Consider the following 17,601-nt stretch of genomic DNA (forward strand, 5'->3'; position numbering starts at 1 on the left):
CCAATAGGGCTGTTCTGCCCCCAATAAGGAGTAATTATATCTTAGTTGGGATCAAATACTGTCTATGGCACCTTACAGCAGCCCCTCTGGCATTTGCCAGAACCCACAGATTGCCAGTCTGGACTTGCCTTGTAGATGGAATGAAAGGAAAATATTGACCAAAAGTGAAAATAGAGTTCACCACAGTTCTCAATAGGGAAACTCAACAACAAAGGTCGGATTTGGCCAGCTGGACACTGGGGAAAAACCCGTTGGGCCCAGCCAACCAGCCCTGTAAGCCCTCGCGGGCGCTCCCTCCTTCCCCCCCTGATTGCATAACATTTATTTCCCCCTCTGATGTTGCCAGCATTACTGTTTTTGTTTTCCCTCGTTAATGTTTATTTCTGCCAAGGCTTCTTGATATGGACCAACAATAACAGGGTGATGTTGATGGCAACCGTCTGTTTACTAATTGCTTTATTATTATTTATTGTGCCCTTGTTTTCTCCAACTTGCACTTTCATTTTCTCTCTGGCTCACTTTGCCCTCTTTTATTGGTCTTATAGGGGAAACGCACATTCATTTTTTATTTTCTCATTAAAGCGTACTATTGTGTTTGTGTACATATAAATATAATATACTGTGCTTTTTTGTTTGGAAGGATGTAATATAGTTTATATAAATAAGCTGCTGGCCGGGGGGGGGGGGGGGGCTATTCAACTTGAAATAGGGCAGTGGGGCATGTGTTATCTAGCAACTACCCAATAAGCTTTAGGCGTTTAACCAGGGACATAAGCAGTGGTCAAACTGCACTTTTGCAATTTAAATGCATTGTTATTGTTTTCGGTTTATGAGCTAATTAAGTTTTTAGTAACTGCCAATATAATTAATTTTATAACAATAGCGCTACCTGCTGGTCAGTTCATGTAACTGTACTACTCATGGATCAAGTGAAGAGCAGGGTTGCTACCTGGCTGGTAGTTTACAGGCCTTGCAGGTAAATCACCTGCTAGGACCAGGTAGGGTTGCAACCTAGCTGTTATTTCACTAACCAAGCTGGTAAAATACTAGCCAAGGCTAGGGCCAGGATTCCAAATTTACCAGCAATGTACAATCTGCCATGGCCTGCCTCCTTATCTACCTCCTAGCTTCCATACTCACTGAACCCCCAGTTTCATGATAAGTCCCCAGTATGACTCCCTCCTCTCAATGTTATTGCTCCGCCCCTTGATGTCATGGCCCCACCCCTCAGCATCACAGCCCATTCCATTATGGACCCACCCCCAACCCTGGCTGGTAGAAAAGTTCTAAAATGGTGGCAACCCTACGGCCAGTCCCGTTATTACAAATTTACCGGCAATGTAAGTGCCATACACTGCCCACGGACCCTGATGTGCCACCCCACCCCCTGTGACATCATCACCATCCTCCCTCGACACTGGCTGATAAGTTTGGAGGGAAAAGGTGGCATGCCTAGGTTAGGTGGCACAAACTCAGGAACAATGACAGGAGCAGGAATGGGAGTGAAGTCAAGAAGTAGAGACAAGCCAGAGTGCCCAAGCTATGCGAGGCTAATGCTCAAGCAAGGAAGTGAGGTCAAGGAAGGGTTTAAATAGGGCTGGGCCAGCTCTGATTGGCTGATTAATATTTCTGCATGGTTATGATAGGAGGGCAAGGTGAAAACCTGAGAATAAGTGAGGATCAGAGTAAATCAGAGAAAAGAAAACCCAGCAGCTGCTCTCCTGGCCCAATAGTTACCCTGGAGGATCCTGGCTCGAATCCCAGCCAATCCTAAAAGAAGTTGCTTTGCTCAGGAAAGAAATCAGAACTCTCAGATGCCCTTTCCCATTTCTTTCCTGAGCAGAGCAATGTCAGAAGCCTTCTCCGTTTTCCTTCTAAAGGTATATCTCTCTGACTGTACAGTTACAGGAACTGACCAGCAGGGGACTCTGTTGTTACAAAATTCATTATATTTGCTCAGAAAGTAAAAATAAATAATGAATAATGAAGTGTTTAGTAAAGCACCTGAGCAATTTTACATTCATTTTTTTAAGGTTTACTTATCCTTTAAAACAGAAAGTGCCAAACAAGAAGAAAGGGAAAGTGAGAGCAATAATAAGTTGCGGAATTCCAAAAGCCCTTTGAACCTTGGCTATTGTTGATAAGCCGTTGGCATGCCTGTCCCCTTACTTGATCCCAATGCTAAGCGAGAGGAACACAAAACATAAGGAGGAAAGGTCAGTGCGTGAGTATGGAAAGTTGGAGAGGGAAGAATACTGGGTTTCTGGGAAGTACAACTGCCAATAAGCGGCTGAGGATTCTGGGAACTGGGAGTCCCGCTTGGGGCGGCAGGTTTCATATCCCCATTTTACGCTTCTCACTGTAAGAAGATCCTGCTGAACTCAGCTGAGGCCAGAGATTTGGCAACCCTTACACGTATGTACAGAGCCAAACACGTAGAGCTGAGATGTGCCCTCACCCAATACAGTACAGAGGCACATACACACTAGGGTGGCCCAGCAAGTCCAGCTGCAGTCTCATACCCTGACAGTACGGTGCAGAGACCGGGAGAAACCCCGCGGGAGTAACATGAGGTTAATGGGTCTGATGCACAATATTGCAGGGGGGGCCCACCCAAGCCTTAATGGGGTTGTTCAGCTGTAACTTTTAGTATGTTGTAGAGAGTAAAACTCCTGCAGTTGGTCTTTATTTTTTTATTTCCCATTTGGAATTTTAGCAACTATATGGTTGCTAGCGTCCAAATTACCCTAGTAACCAGGCAGGGGGTTGAATGAGAAACTGGAATATGAATAGGAGACGATCTAAATAGAAAAGCAAGTAATAAAAAGTGACAGTAACAATGAAACTGTAGTCTCAAAGAGCAATAGATTTTTGGCTGCCGGGGTCAGTGACCCAGACAAATTTTACACCTTTGCATGGGATCAGAACAGTCTATTGACTCTCTAATGTTACACCTTTGCATGGGATCAGAACAGTCTATTGACTCTCTAATGTTACACCTTTGCATGGGATCAGAACAGTCTATTGACTCTCTAATGTTACACCTTTGCATGGGAGCAGTACAGTCTATTGACTCTCTAATGTTACACCTTTGCATGGGAGCAGTACAGTCTATTGACTCTCTAATGTTACACCTTTGCATGGGAGCAGCACAGTCTATTGACTCTCTAATGTTACACCTTTGCATGGGAGCAGCACAGTCTATAGACTCTCTAATGTTACACCTTTGCATGGGAGCAGTACAGTCTATAGACTCTCTAATGTTACACCTTTGCATGGGAGCAGTACAGTCTATAGACTCTCTAATGTTACACCTTTGCATGGGAGCAGTACAGTCTATAGACTCTCTAATGTTACACCTTTGCATGGGAGCAGTACAGTCTATAGACTCTCTAATGTTACACCTTTGCATGGGAGCAGTAAAGTCTATTGACTCTCTAATGTTACACCTTTGCATGGGAGCAGTACAGTCTATAGACTCTCTAATGTTACACCTTTGCATGGGAGCAGTACAGTCTATAGACTCTCTAATGTTACACCTTTGCATGGGAGCAGTACAGTCTATTGACTCTCTAATGTTACACCTTTGCATGGGAGCAGTATAGTCTATTGACTCTCTAATGTTACACCTTTGCATGGGAGCAGTACAGTCTATAGACTCTTTAATGTTACACCTTTGCATGGGAGCAGTACAGTCTATTGACTCTCTAATGTTACACCTTTGCATGGGAGCAGTACAGTCTATTGACTCTCTAATATTACACCTTTGCATGGGAGCAGCACAGTCTATTGACTCTCTAATGTTACACCTTTGCACGGGAGCAGTACAGTCTATTGACTCTCTAACGTTACACCTTTGCATGGGAGCAGTATAGTCTATTGACTCTCTAATGTTACACCTTTGCATGGGAGCAGTATAGTCTATTGACTCTCTAATGTTACACCTTTGCATGGGAGCAGTATAGTCTATTGACTCTCTAATGTTACACCTTTGCACAGGAGCAGTACAGTCTATTGACTCTCTAACGTTACACCTTTGCATGGGAGCAGTATAGTCTATTGACTCTCTAATGTTACACCTTTGCATGGGAGCAGTACAGTCTATTGACTCTCTAACGTTACACCTCTGCATGGGAGCAGTACAGTCTATTGACTCTCTAATGTTACACCTTTGCATGGGAGCAGCACAGTCTATTGACTCTCTAATGTTACACCTTTGCATGGGAGCAGTACAGTCTATTGACTCTCTAATGTTACACCTTTTCATGGGAGCAGCACAGTCTATTGACTCTCTAATGTTACACCTTTTCATGGGAGCAGCACAGTCTATTGACTCTCTAATGTTACACCTTTGCATGGGAGCAGTACAGTCTATTGACTCTCTAATGTTACACCTTTGCACGGGAGCAGTACAGTCTATTGACTCTCTAATGTTACACCTTTGTATGGGAGCAGCACAGTCTATTGACTCTCTAATGTTACACCTTTTCATGGGAGCAGTATAGTTTATTGACTCTCTAATGTTACACGTTTGCATGGGAGCAGCACAGTCTATTGACTCTCTAATGTTACACCTTTGTATGGGAGCAGCACAGTCTATTGACTCTCTAATGTTACACCTTTGTATGGGAGCAGCACAGTCTATTGACTCTCTAATGTTACACCTTTTCATGGGAGCAGTATAGTCTATTGACTCTCTAATGTTACACGTTTGCATGGGAGCAGTACAGTCTATTGACTCTCTAATGTTACACGTTTGCATGGGAGCAGCACAGTCTATTGACTCTCTAATGTTACACCTTTTCATGGGAGCAGCACAGTCTATTGACTCTCTAATGTTACACCTTTTCATGGGAGCAGCACAGTCTATTGACTCTCTAATGTTACACCTTTTCATGGGAGCAGCACAGTCTATTGACTCTCTAATGTTACACCTTTTCATGGGAGCAGCACAGTCTATTGACTCTCTAATGTTACAAGTTTGCATGGGAGCAGTACAGTCTATTGACTCTCTAATGTTACACCTTTTCATGGGAGCAGCACAGTCTATTGACTCTCTAATGTTACACCTTTGCATGGGAGCAGCACAGTCTATTGACTCTCTAATGTTACACCTTTGCATGGGAGCAGCACAGTCTATTGACTCTCTAATGTTACACCTTTTCATGGGAGCAGTACAGTCTATTGACTCTCTAATGTTACACCTTTGCAGGGGAGCAGTACAGTCTATTGACTCTCTATTGTTACACCTTTGCATGGAAAGGTTGGTTGCACCCACAAATCAGATGTGAATATGGCCTCCCAATACCATGTGTTGTATAGAATATATAAACATATATCCTGTATATATATATATAAATGCTATTCATAGCATCAGGGGAGACTTGATCTAAATCTGCAAATAGCTCCACACTACAGGGAAAGTATTGTACTGGGATCCTAATTGACTTGCACTAAATCCTAATTATTAAGCTGCTTAGGAAGTGGCTACAAGGCCTTACGGTAAGATCAAGATCACTGCTTAAGCCATTCAGCTACACCACATAACCTGCTGGTTATACAAGCAACCTTGTGGGTCTCTACTCCAACCCTCAGTCCCGTCTGTATGGCCCATATTCACAATATTCTCACTACATAACTCCTCCCGCAGTAACTCGGTCTGTGGGAGCCATCTGTATTACTGATTGGGCACTGGAGGACCCGGCCATTGTTCTATAGGTGCCACCTCATCTCTATATATATAATGAGCAGCTACATGCACGCTGCAGACTGCACTGAGGCAAGGAGCCCTGATATTTTGGGGGCCCCCACACAGTTGCATTGACTTATTTGGATGATATCATCATTTTGGACCATGGTTTGGTTGAGTTTAGCACTTACTGGAACAGATTGATACAAGAGATAAGTGCTCAGCTAAACACACAGTGCTGATCCAAAGGCTCAGCCCTATAGAGGCTACAGATAATGAAGCAGCAGTGACACCTACTGGAAGCTTTATGTCACTGTTCAATACCAAAATAAATAGATAAATAAAGATGACAGGGGACAAACTGACTTTATTCACATCTTTTATGCTCTGGCGTACCACATAAATGGCCACATTTGACCATTTGGCCATTTATTGAGCCTCTTCTATGTCCTTTGAGTGAAAAGTGACTAAAGGAAAAGAAAGGTGTCTTGGCCAACTCATTTCTCACTGTAACAGCACCCTTTGCACAGCGGAGGATAATGAGAATATTAATCAGTATTAAACTCAACTATATGCTCTTCTGTAATGTGCTTATGAGCATTCATTTATTTCCCTGGTTTTTAAGATATTAGTAGTTTTTATACTGCTAATATAATGAAATAGAAACAACAGCACCACCTGCTGGACAATCACGGTCAGGCCTGACAGTCAGTTCTACATTAGAGAAGGAAAAGAGAACCACAAATACAGCGCTCCAACTTACCCCACACTGTCCCCCCTATTAATTTAACATATAAAAACAAATCTCACAAAAAAATAGAACCCATTTTTAATAAAACATTCAACCTCAATATATTAAATATTTCTGTCCAGGCAACCGATACTTATCTACAGTGGTTTAACCCCAGTGCTGCTGGATCGTACCATTTGCACAGATATTCTCTGTACTTTTAATGCTATTGAAATGCCTTGCGCTAATAATACACGCTAATAAATCTGCTACAACCGTCTTGTCGCTCAGGTTTCATAAGGTTTATGCTATGAACTGTCGCCACCTGGTGGTGAGAGACCAGTGCAGCCTTACTGGACCACAATAGGGCCGGATTGGAAATGTGGGATTTAATGGTTCATTCTCATTTTAGATTTTTGAACTCAGATAAGTGCAGGCAGGTTGAACTCCATGGATGGTCTTTTTTCAACCTAAAATATGTATATATGTTAACATATTACTATGTAATGTAAACTCACTCTGTGTGCTCCTCTGAGCATTTTTGCAATTTGTATTAATAAACTCTCTTCTAGTGTTCAACGTATTATTAGTTTTAACACTGCTATATGATATATTATATATAAAAAACCACCTGCTGTTAATTTTCAATGACTGGACACAGTCGGTGTAAAATGAAGTGAAAAAAGGAAAAGTTTTGCATTGTCGCTACCCTTAGAACCAACCAGAGAAACATCAGATGACTCTTCTGTGCTCACTTACTGAATTTTCTGAGCAGAACAACATCACAAGGCTTTCCATTTTTCACTAACTTCATGTTTCAGTTGGTCTACATTACCAACAGGTGGCGCACAGCATCATATTAGTAGTATGAAAAGTGCCACTATCTCGTAAACTAGAAAATATTAAATGTAAATTGCAAAAGTGCTCAGAAGAGCAACTATACGGTAAGTTGTTTTTTAGGGTTTCATTTGCTTTACTCAATCTAAAAAGACAGCAACAAGGATCTGAAATGTTGATGTGCAGTTCCATAAATGACTATTGAAGTGTATTGTGCCTTAGTTATATGGGACTGGTTTGTACATGCTACAAGTCATCGCCCTATAGTTGTGCCCGATAGGAAGAATTCCATTTACAGCCCTGTTTGCCTGACCACTCCTTCAATGATGTCAGGCCACACCCCTTCTGGCTCCTTATTAGGGCTTTATAGAACAATGGGAGGGCTGTGGGAGGTGATAAAGATGTTTGCAAACCAGTGAGAGATAATGGCTGCTTGGGCAAAACCATCATTTTACAAGAACATGGTGGAAAATAAACTGCCCTATTAAGCTATATTTTCCTGCTAAGCCAACAAACATTCTAAATATAAAATATAAATATATATATATATACTTTCAGATTTAGGAAGGTGCATTTTGAAATAGTTTTTTTTGTGAAAGGGCATATAGTCTGTGCCCTTTATCCCCCCTACTTGAAGACCTAATATTTATATATATATAGGTGTTTGTGTGATAAAGTTCCGTAATGACATTGGCCATTGTGATTTGGATCAGTGGTGACATAGAACATCCAGAAGAACATCCAAAAGGGTTTTTATGATAAATAGTTTGGGATTTAGAGTCTTTCTGGCAGAGGCGTGATATGTACAATAGGCCCTGAGATGTACAATAGCTGTGCCTAAAGGAATTGCACCAGAACTGACGGCAATCCTATCAGTTTCAATGATCTAGCTTCTGCCAAACATTGGGTCCACCATCTTCACATTTGTGTCCAGGCCTTTGTTTGCAACATGCAACGCCCAAATAGCTACAGGTTCTGCACGGTGTTAGCCAGGCACAGCAGAAGTATTAAGGCAACAGGTATATGCCGACCATTTGCTGCTCCTGTGCTGAATATATGTAACATTCCTGGTTCAGGGAGAAAGTCTTTGGCATCCTCCAAGGCATAGTAGGCTGCATTTGTCATGTTGGCATCTCCAGATATGGCCACATCAAACACACAAGACTGGAAATAAGCATCCTCAACTGGGAGTTTCGCTCTACACATAGATTTGGCCTTGTCGGTGCTGATAGAGCTTGTCCTACCAACATCCTTAGTCCTAGATATGAATTGGCTAGCTGGGCATCCTCCCATGCATAGCTGCAAGTCCTGTTCCTCTTGGAAAGCCAATGAGATGTCCTCAGGCATGCGCAGGGAGAATGAAAGCTGCTTGGCCAACTGGCGAACTCGTATGGTGGTTCCAATATAAGGGGCCTCGATCTCTATTAAGCTCCCGGGCTCCCTGTCGTAAATCTTAAGGTTACTTCCACCCGCTCGTCTACCTCCATTGACTGAGCCATCATCGAAGGCTGCTGGTAAGTTGTCCACTTCAGCTTGGTAAACCTTCTGATCTATGCACTGCTTCATGTTTTTGAAGATGATGGTGATCTATGAGAATAAATAAAGCATCATTATGGAGAATAACAAGAAAACAATACCTCTGTAAATCCAGGTTTATGTGTAAAAATGCCTGTCCTGCTTGTAGTGGGTATAAACAACCGCAAAAAATCCTCTGCACTCACCCATTATCAATATATAGAAATAGGACATTAGGACATGTCCTAATGTCCTATTTCTACATATTGATAATGGGTGAGTGCAGAGAATTTTTTGCGGTTGTTTATATGTATTTTGTGGTCACAGCCTCATTGCACCAACGCCTAATGGTTGACAATTTAGTGGTTGAGCACAACTTTCCCTTTTTCTTGTCTGCTTGTAGTGGGCCCTAGGGAGCTTATTTGGCTTCTAATGGTGGCTTCTCTAACAAGGTCCAGCTTTGAAACTCCTGCAATGTTCTACAGGAAGGGGACAGTGTTCAGCTGCTGGAAAGGAATTTAGATCAACTTGGTTGGGTAGACTAGAGCATCTACCAAAGACTGGATCCACGTTAATATCTCCTGGATACAGGCCCATTATCAATTAGAATAACTATCATGGTAGAACCTAAGGGAGGTTTTGGAAGACCTTAGGGAATTTGCAAATATTAGCCCTGTTATGACGTCCTAGGAATGATGACATAAGGCTTTTGAAAACCAACAGCGCAACCTAGGGGTAGTTATTGCCCAAACCTAAACCACACTGAAGTCATTTAAAAAAAGCCCTGTAGATGGTGTTTTTTTGCCATGCTTGCTTTGAATGAAGTTCATAGGGACGAATCTGCAATGGTTTTTACCTTAGTAGTAACTGTGGCATTGGACATAGTGGAGAGTGGTGAGCTGGTTGCTTGGACAAACAGGTATTCATTATCCAACAGAGGCCATGACCCGTTCACTCGACACGTCTGAAAGTCACCACTAAAAGTGCGTACATGAGGGTCCCCAAACACCCCACAGTGGAGATACTTTGGAATCTTGCCATGCTTCTCGCGGAAAGTTCTCTCATAATCACAGGCCTCCTGTTTCCTGGGGCCTTCGGGGCGAGGCTGGGGAGGTTGGGGCCTGGGTGATGCTGTAGGCCCCTCTTTGGAACAGTTGTGCTGAATCATGAGATCTTCAATGATGTGCACTGCAGAGTGGTAGATCAGGTCTCCGCGGCAGGTGCGGGCAGTTTTGCGGGTACATTGGGAATAGGAGCGCAGGGCATTGCACTTCTGAATCTCTGCATTTCTGCCGGAACCCCTCAAGTTTAATGTAGCAGACACATATTCTGAATTGCATTTGATGATCTTACACTGGGCATTCACTGCAGGAAAATTAAAGAGCATTATTAGGCTTGCAGCAGAAATGTAGGTACAGATCTACCTATTTAGGGACCTTGGAAAACCAGTGGATCCTAATGTGCATTGTCAACTAGTCAATTGGCATCTTGTTGTCCCATGTATGGGGCCAAACATAGAAACACCCAGTTGATATATGGCTAGAATGGGCCCACATATCTATTAAACTAGGTGGAAAATACCTCTGGACAAGGTCCATATTGGAGCACTATGGCAAACCAGTGGAACCTAATGTGCATGGTCAACTTAAACTATAGATAGAGAAATGATAAGACCTAGTCAGCTTTATTGGGGAAATGCTAAATGACATGCACCTCCTGGTTAATGCGTGTTGGTGTAATTAGCCCTCGTTACCTTGCTCGCAGAAGATAAGCAGAAGGACCGTCTTGAAAAGGACACTGTCTAAACATGTTGGAAGATGGCGTTTACCCATTCCAATCTATCACAATCGCCCTCTGCTTTCACCTCCTCATCGACTCATCCTCTGCCTGTAAAATAAACAGGTAATCTGTAAGGAATCAGCTTGATATAAAACAGGAGATACAGCATGTTCTTCTGTATAGACAAGCAAATAATTCTAATTTTTAAAAATGATTTCCATTTTCTCTGTAATAATAAAACAGTATCTTGTACTTGATCCCAACTAAGATATAATTACCCCTTATTGGGGGCAGAACAGCCCTATTGGGTTTATTTAATGGTTAAATGATTCCCTTTTCTCTGTAATAATAAAACAGTACCTGTACTTGATCCCAACTAAGATATAATTACCCCTTATTGGGGGCAGAACAGCCCTATTGGGTTTATTTCATGGTTAAATGATTCCCTTTTCTCTGTAATAATAAAACAGTACCTGTACTTGATCCCAACTAAGATATAATTACCCCTTATTGGGGCAGAACAGCCCTATTGGGTTTATTTCATGTTTAAATCATTTTTTAGTAAACTTAAGGTATGGAGATCCAAATTACAGAAAGGTCCCTTATCCAGAAAGCCCTGAGTCCCGAGCATTCTGGATAACAGGTGCCATAACTGTACTAGAAATCCTTTGTTTTTAACCCAAAAAAGTGCGATTCCCAGGAAAGCCTCACTTGCTCAAGGGAAGATGAAATTAAGGGTTCATCGCCGTAAAATGAGCTTGGTGCTTTCGGCACAGATGAAATATTTTGGGCAAAAGGACTAGATGTAATTGCAGATTTAGGAGCTGGCTAAATTATGGATATGACACATCCCAGCTTGGCCGGCCTGAGCCGTCGCTTCTTAAATCTCAAGTGGTATTTAAACGAGTGGGCAGTTGTCCAGCACTCAGTGAGTCATCCCGCGCCTGTGCCAGCAGTTCTAATCCCGCAGCTGGCAGGCCTGCTAAGTGCCGCTTATGAAAATTCCCACAGTCCTGAGAAAGTGTGGAAGCTGGCACTGGGAAGGGAGTAAGCTGAGACGGCAGCGCCGAGTGAGGTCACCGCGCTTTCCAAAAACCCTACTGCAAATTATCACCCCCAGATTTTATTATCCAGCGGCAGCACTGCTACAGGGGGGAGCCCACCTAAACTAACTGGAGAAATCATCAATAGAAAGAAATAATATTGCAGCCTCCCTGTCAGTGTGTTGGTTGCTGGGGTCACTGACCCCACAGCCAGCATTTTTAATCGCAGGCCGGAAAAAGGCAGAATAGAAATGCTAACAATTCATACAAAATAAATGGGTCCACATATAAAATACAGAGTGACTGCAATAAACATGGCCTACATTGGCTGTATGGGGCCAAGGCAAAGCCCTCCCTGACCCTATATTGTATCAATTAATCTGTATTTTATCTTTGTGCTATCGTTAGATAACATTTTTTTGGGCTACGTTGACTGACCCTTGTAACTAGGCATTTGTTTCAGTGCCAGAATGAATAAACAGAAAGGTATATCTTCCCAATAAATATTTCTTCTGGATTCCAGGATCACTGACCTTAGCAACCGGACAGCAAAGTGATACTGCTGACACATTCCAGCTTTTTACAGGAACATATCAGTATCATGGAATAAGCCTACATAGTGCTATTCATAAAACCCTTGCTCCACCCCCACCCCAATTTGCCTGCTACTTATCTGTGCATGGGTGGGAGATATTGTTTATATTGGTGCTTCAGCCATATTAGGTCTTAGCCCTGCCCCCCAAGTGTGACATCACAGCTTCAGCAGCAGTGGAAGAAGGCATCATGGAGTCGGACACAGGTAAGTCAGAGGGTGAAGCAGGGCTAAGAGGGTAGTTTAAGAAAGTAGAAATAGCGCTAAGTAGGTTTTTAAAGTGATACTGAGTTTGATCCAGAGAAAAGATGGAAGGTGTCATTATCACTTTAATTTCAAGTTTTTGGGAAAGTTTACAGATGGACCATAATAAATGTATATGTTGCTTCCATGTCAGGAACTTTAGAGCAAGTTCCTGTAGGGATATAGAGATCTTAAGTGTGGGCTTGGACCCCCACCCCCCAAAATGTAGGAGGTACTAATGTGTGGGTTGACAAAATCCTGACCATTACCCAAACCTGGTACAACCTAACAAGCCGTCATTCTTTATATACCCGCCCCTTTGGGATTTATAAAAATCACAGCAGGTCTAGTAACCCATAGCAACCAATAATATTCTTGCTTTTTAAACAAGCAGTCAGTTAATGCTACCTATTAATTGGTTGCTATAGGATACTAGACCCAATGCAAAAGTTTGTGACTTTTATTACATTCCCCCCCACCACTAAGAGAGTAAAATCACGGCGGCTTTGTTACACTGTGCCGTGCTATTGCTGCGCGTTGCTTTCCCCTGTAGATTAAATGCTCTGCGGTTGAATTACACAGCACTGCACGTCCCATGGGCCAGTTTCCATGTATATTAAAGGTTGTATCAGTTTCCCTGTAGCCGCCCTGCTCCGTGCTTCGGTTACCGAGTGAAATGCAAGCTCTGTGTGCCGGTTTAGCTGCTTATTAAAATCCCGGTATCGGTTTCCCAGCAGATGAAATGCTGCGGGGCTCAGGTTCTGTGCTATTCAATCTGTAAGTCACATTTCCTGTAAGGGAAGAGTTCTGGTCTGGGTTTTCCCAAAGTGGGCCAAATGCAAGCTGTGTCAGGTTCTGTGGGTTTTACTAGCTCTGTGGCATGAGATTTCCTGCTGGCTACACTGGAGCCCACACACCACTCTGTGATACTAATGGCTGTTGGATTATTTAATGAAACTGTTGTAAAGGGTAACTTAACCCTCTGTGGGTATTTCCCCTTATCTTATCTTAAATAGGCTACTGGCCATGGGAAGGGACTCAGCGGCCCTATGCTAGAGTTCTGCAGAGGCTTGGGTCACTGCAGGTACAGGTATGTGACCTGTTATCCAGAATGCCCAGGACCTGGGGTTTTCCGGATAAGAGATCTTTCCGTAATTTGGATCTCCATAACTTAAGTCTGTTAAAAATAATTAAAAAATTGAATAAACCCAATAGGATTGTTTTGCCTCCAATAGGGATTAGTTGGGATCAAGTACAGGTACTGTTTTATTATTACAGAGAAAAGGGAATCATTTAACCATGAAATAAACCCAATAGGGCTGTTCTGCCCCCAATAAGGGGTAATTATATCTTAGTTGGGATCAAGTACAGGTACTGTTTTATTATTACAGAGAAAAGGGAATCATTTAACCATGAAATAAACCCAATAGGGCTGTTCTGCCCCCAATAAGGGGTAATTGCTGTATATCTTAGTTGGGATCAAGTACAGGTACTGTTTTATTATTACAGAGAAAAGGGAATCATTTAACCATGAAATAAACCCAATAGGGCTGTTCTGCCCCAATAAGGGGTAATTATATCTTAGTTGGGATCAAGTACAAGTACTGTTTTATTATTACAGAGAAAAGGGAATCATTTAACCATGAAATAAACCCAATAGGACTGTTCTGCCCCAATAAGGGGTAATTATATCTTAGTTGGGATCAAGTACAAGTACTGTTTTATTATTACAGAGAAAAGGGAATCATTTAACCATTAAATAAACCCAATATGACTGTTCTGCCCCAATAAGGGGTAATTATATCTTAGCTGGGATCAAGTACAGGTACTGTTTTATTATTACAGAGAAAAGGGAATCATTTAACCATTAAATAAACCCAATAGGGCTGTTCTGCCCCAATAAGGGGTAATTATATCTTAGCTGGGATCAAGTACAGGTACTGTTTTATTATTACAGAGAAAAGGGAATCATTTAACCATTAAATAAACCCAATAGGGCTGTTCTGCCCCAATAAGGGGTAATTATATCTTAGCTGGGATCAAGTACAGGTACTGTTTTATTATTACAGAGAAAAGGGAATAATTTAACCATTAAATAAACCCAATAGGGCTGTTCTGCCCCAATAAGGGGTAATTATATCTTAGTTGGGATCAAGTACAGGTACTGTTTTATTATTACAGAGAAAAGGGAATCATTTAACCATGAAATAAACCCAATAGGGCTGTTCTGCCCCCAATAAGGGGTAATTATTGGAAGCTGGTGCAAAAGCATAAGAAGCTGGTGATTGTTTTGTAGAAAATGTGGCAACCCTAGAGATGGATGAGCAGGCTGTGGGTACATAAATAAATAAATAGCAATATGGCAGGCTGGGTTAGGTTCGGGCGGACACTGTGTGGGTTTGGGTCAATAAACAGTGAAGCTGCGCTATTGAATAGGTAGCACGTAGTTTAATGTGGTTTACGGGTTTCAGATTATTTTCTCCATCTGAAGCTGCAGGGTAAAACTGTTGCAGGTCAGGTTGGGGGTAGAGGGTCAGAGCAGGGTAGACAGGTACAGCTTGGGTGTGGGTCCTTCAACACTGAGATATACAGTACATTAAGCCAGGCAGAACTGTACGTCTCCCATGATTTGTAAGCCTTCCGGCCATCTGCCTGCCACCCTCTCTGGGTCAGAGCTTTAGCAGCAGTACAGTTTGGCCTGTCATGCAGAGGAATGCGTTGCTAATGCCGCTCAGCTGTTAGACAGGCCTGCTGCACAGGCTTCATACAGCCCCTGGGCTAATGCACACAGTTCATGAAAAAGTGGTGCCCCATTAGTAGCCCTGTATTACTTTCAGCAACATAGAATGGGTTTAGGTAAGAAAATATTCTGCATACTGCAAACTATAGCCCAATGACTGATATATCAACAGTTTCCTATATCTCTACTCCTTTCATGAGCAAAGTGGGATCTTGAACATTGATTGGCCCTTCAAGTGGGGCCCTGAACAATGGTCGGACCTTCAAGGGGGGCCCTGAACAATGGTCGGACCTTCAAGGGGGGCCCTGAACAATGGTCGAACCTTCAAGGGGGACCTTCAATAGTGGTTGGACCTTCAAGAGAGGCCCTAAACAGAGGTTGGACCTTCAAGAGAGGCCCTTGACAGAGGTTGTACCTTCAAGGGGGGCCCTGAACAATGGTTGGACCTTCAAGAGAGGCCCTAAACAGCGGTTGGGCCTTCAAGGGGGGCCCTGAACAATGGTTGGACCTTCAAGAGCGGCCCTGAACAGCAGTTGGACCTTCAAGAGAGGCCCTAAACAGTGGTTGGACCTTCAAGGGGGGCCCTGAACAATGGTTGGACCTTCAAGAGAGGCCCTGAACAATGGTTGGACCTCCAAGGATGCCCCTTTTCTGGGCTGGCAATCTGTGGATTCTGGCAAATGCCAGAGGGGCTGCTGTAAGATACCATAGACAGTCATTAGTTATAGATGGGAAGGGGAAAGGTCTATAGTACGTCAAGATGGCAACAATAGTGCTGTATAGCCCAACACTAGCCTCTCAGCCAGGTGGGTAACAAGTATCCCCACTGAATGTAAAAATGTAATCTTCCTTCCATTCTCCTCCCCATGTTTTCCTACACGGTAGCTCCCACTAAAATGTTAAAGGAGTGTTTCACTTTAGGTTAATGTTTAGTATGTTATAGAATGACTTATTCCTAACAACTTTTCAATTGGTCTTGATTTTTAATTTGTTATAGTTTTTAAATTACTTGCCTTCATCTTCTGACTCTTTCCAGCTTTCAAATAGGGGTCACTGACCCCGGCAACCAGAAACCTCTTGCCCTACGAGGCTACAATTTTATTATTATTGTTAATTATTATTATGTTCAAACCACAGCCTGGTTGCCAGGTTAAATTGAACCCTAGCAACCTGATAGCTGCCCAAACTCCAACCTGAAGAGCTGCTAAACAAAAAGATAAATAGTTCAAAAACCACAAATCGTAAAAACCGAAGACCAACTGTAAATCAGAATATTACTCTCTACATCAGACTTAGGGGCAGATTTATTGGCCACAAATCGGAAGGCTTCGCCATATAAAAAAAACGGTGGAAAATCTGCAAAATTTTTATACGCTTTTTGTAAAATAACGGCATAAAATCTGGCGTTCAGACAGCGAAATTCTCCACGGTCACATTAGGACGCACTACTAATCCAAGGGATGCCCTTGCCCTATGGCAGGGTGTATTTTCCCCTATGTGCCCATTACGTTCACCGGCTGTAACCGCGGCCCGGGTGCATCTGTCAGTGCCCCCCTCACAGCTGACAAAACCTTGCGGTGACATCACAGCGCCCACATCTATTGGGAAGTTGTCTAATAAGCAGTTCCCACACGTTGCCCTCCTGCTGGCAATGCTTTGGGGGCCCCCGGCCTCTGTGTGTGTGCCTCCTATGCATATTTCTGCTGAGCCAACCATAAAATTGTTTGAATGTTTTCCACTGCCATTGCCATGTCCATCTCGGGGGGGGGGGAGATTTATGTGGGGATGCAGATGTTTTATCGCAAGCAGAGGCGGCCGCCAAACCGCGCAGCGTGTTCTTCCGCAGAAAAACCATCTGCATTTCGCACAGTTCTTTCACCCCCCCCCCAAAAAAAATAACCCATATATCTTTTTTCACCTGCACTGGGGACAAGGATGTTAAACCGACCCTTTCACTGAGTTGTGTTGACCCTGAGCTTATATAAACCATTTGTCCGCAATTTTCCATGCATCAAAGAACAATTGGAAAGAGCCCACTTGGGAAAGGTTCGTGTACTCAACGTCCAAGCGATGGGGGCACCCCTCTCCTTCCACCTGCTGCACGCAGAGAGATCCTGCAGCTGTGCTTGGGAGTGCCTTGGCCGGCCAAACTTCTAGCAGTCGGGACTAATTGCTCTCAGAAGAGATGGGAAGAATTTCCTCCCAGATCAACATGTGGCCAGATGTTGGGGGGGGGGGGGAGATCCTACAGATGCATATAATGGACAGATACACGGGCCCCCCTTTATGCTGATACTAAGACCTTGCATTACTTTACAAATACAACACATTAACCCTAGAGTGAAATGATGTAGCGCCCTAAGGACCCTGCTCCACCCCTACGTGCAGCCTCGGGGGGCCCCGGAGAATGAAGATTAGAAGAAACAGCTTATC

The 17,601-nt window shown here is 43.1% G+C and overlaps 1 protein-coding gene across 3 annotated transcripts in view; it reads right to left on the reverse strand.

Moving 5' to 3' along the window:
* Positions 1–6,036: 6,036 nt before the first annotated feature.
* The window catches only part of hjv (hemojuvelin BMP co-receptor), a 31,413-nt gene continuing 19,848 nt past the window's right edge, over positions 6,037–17,601 (reverse strand). For all 3 annotated transcript variants that reach the window (XM_002938475.3, XM_031891528.1, XM_031891527.1), the window contains exons 2-4: positions 10,525–10,658; positions 9,628–10,136; positions 6,037–8,843 (exon numbers count right to left, since the gene is read on the reverse strand). In XM_002938475.3, the coding sequence (XP_002938521.2) occupies positions 8,223–8,843; positions 9,628–10,136; positions 10,525–10,603 (1,209 nt within the window). In that variant the 5' untranslated portion in view covers positions 10,604–10,658 and the 3' untranslated portion in view covers positions 6,037–8,222. The remainder of the gene's footprint in view (positions 8,844–9,627; positions 10,137–10,524; positions 10,659–17,601) is intronic.

Source organism: Xenopus tropicalis, chromosome 8, assembly GCF_000004195.4.
Source record: "Xenopus tropicalis strain Nigerian chromosome 8, UCB_Xtro_10.0, whole genome shotgun sequence".
NCBI classification, from domain to species: Eukaryota; Metazoa; Chordata; class Amphibia; order Anura; family Pipidae; genus Xenopus; species Xenopus tropicalis.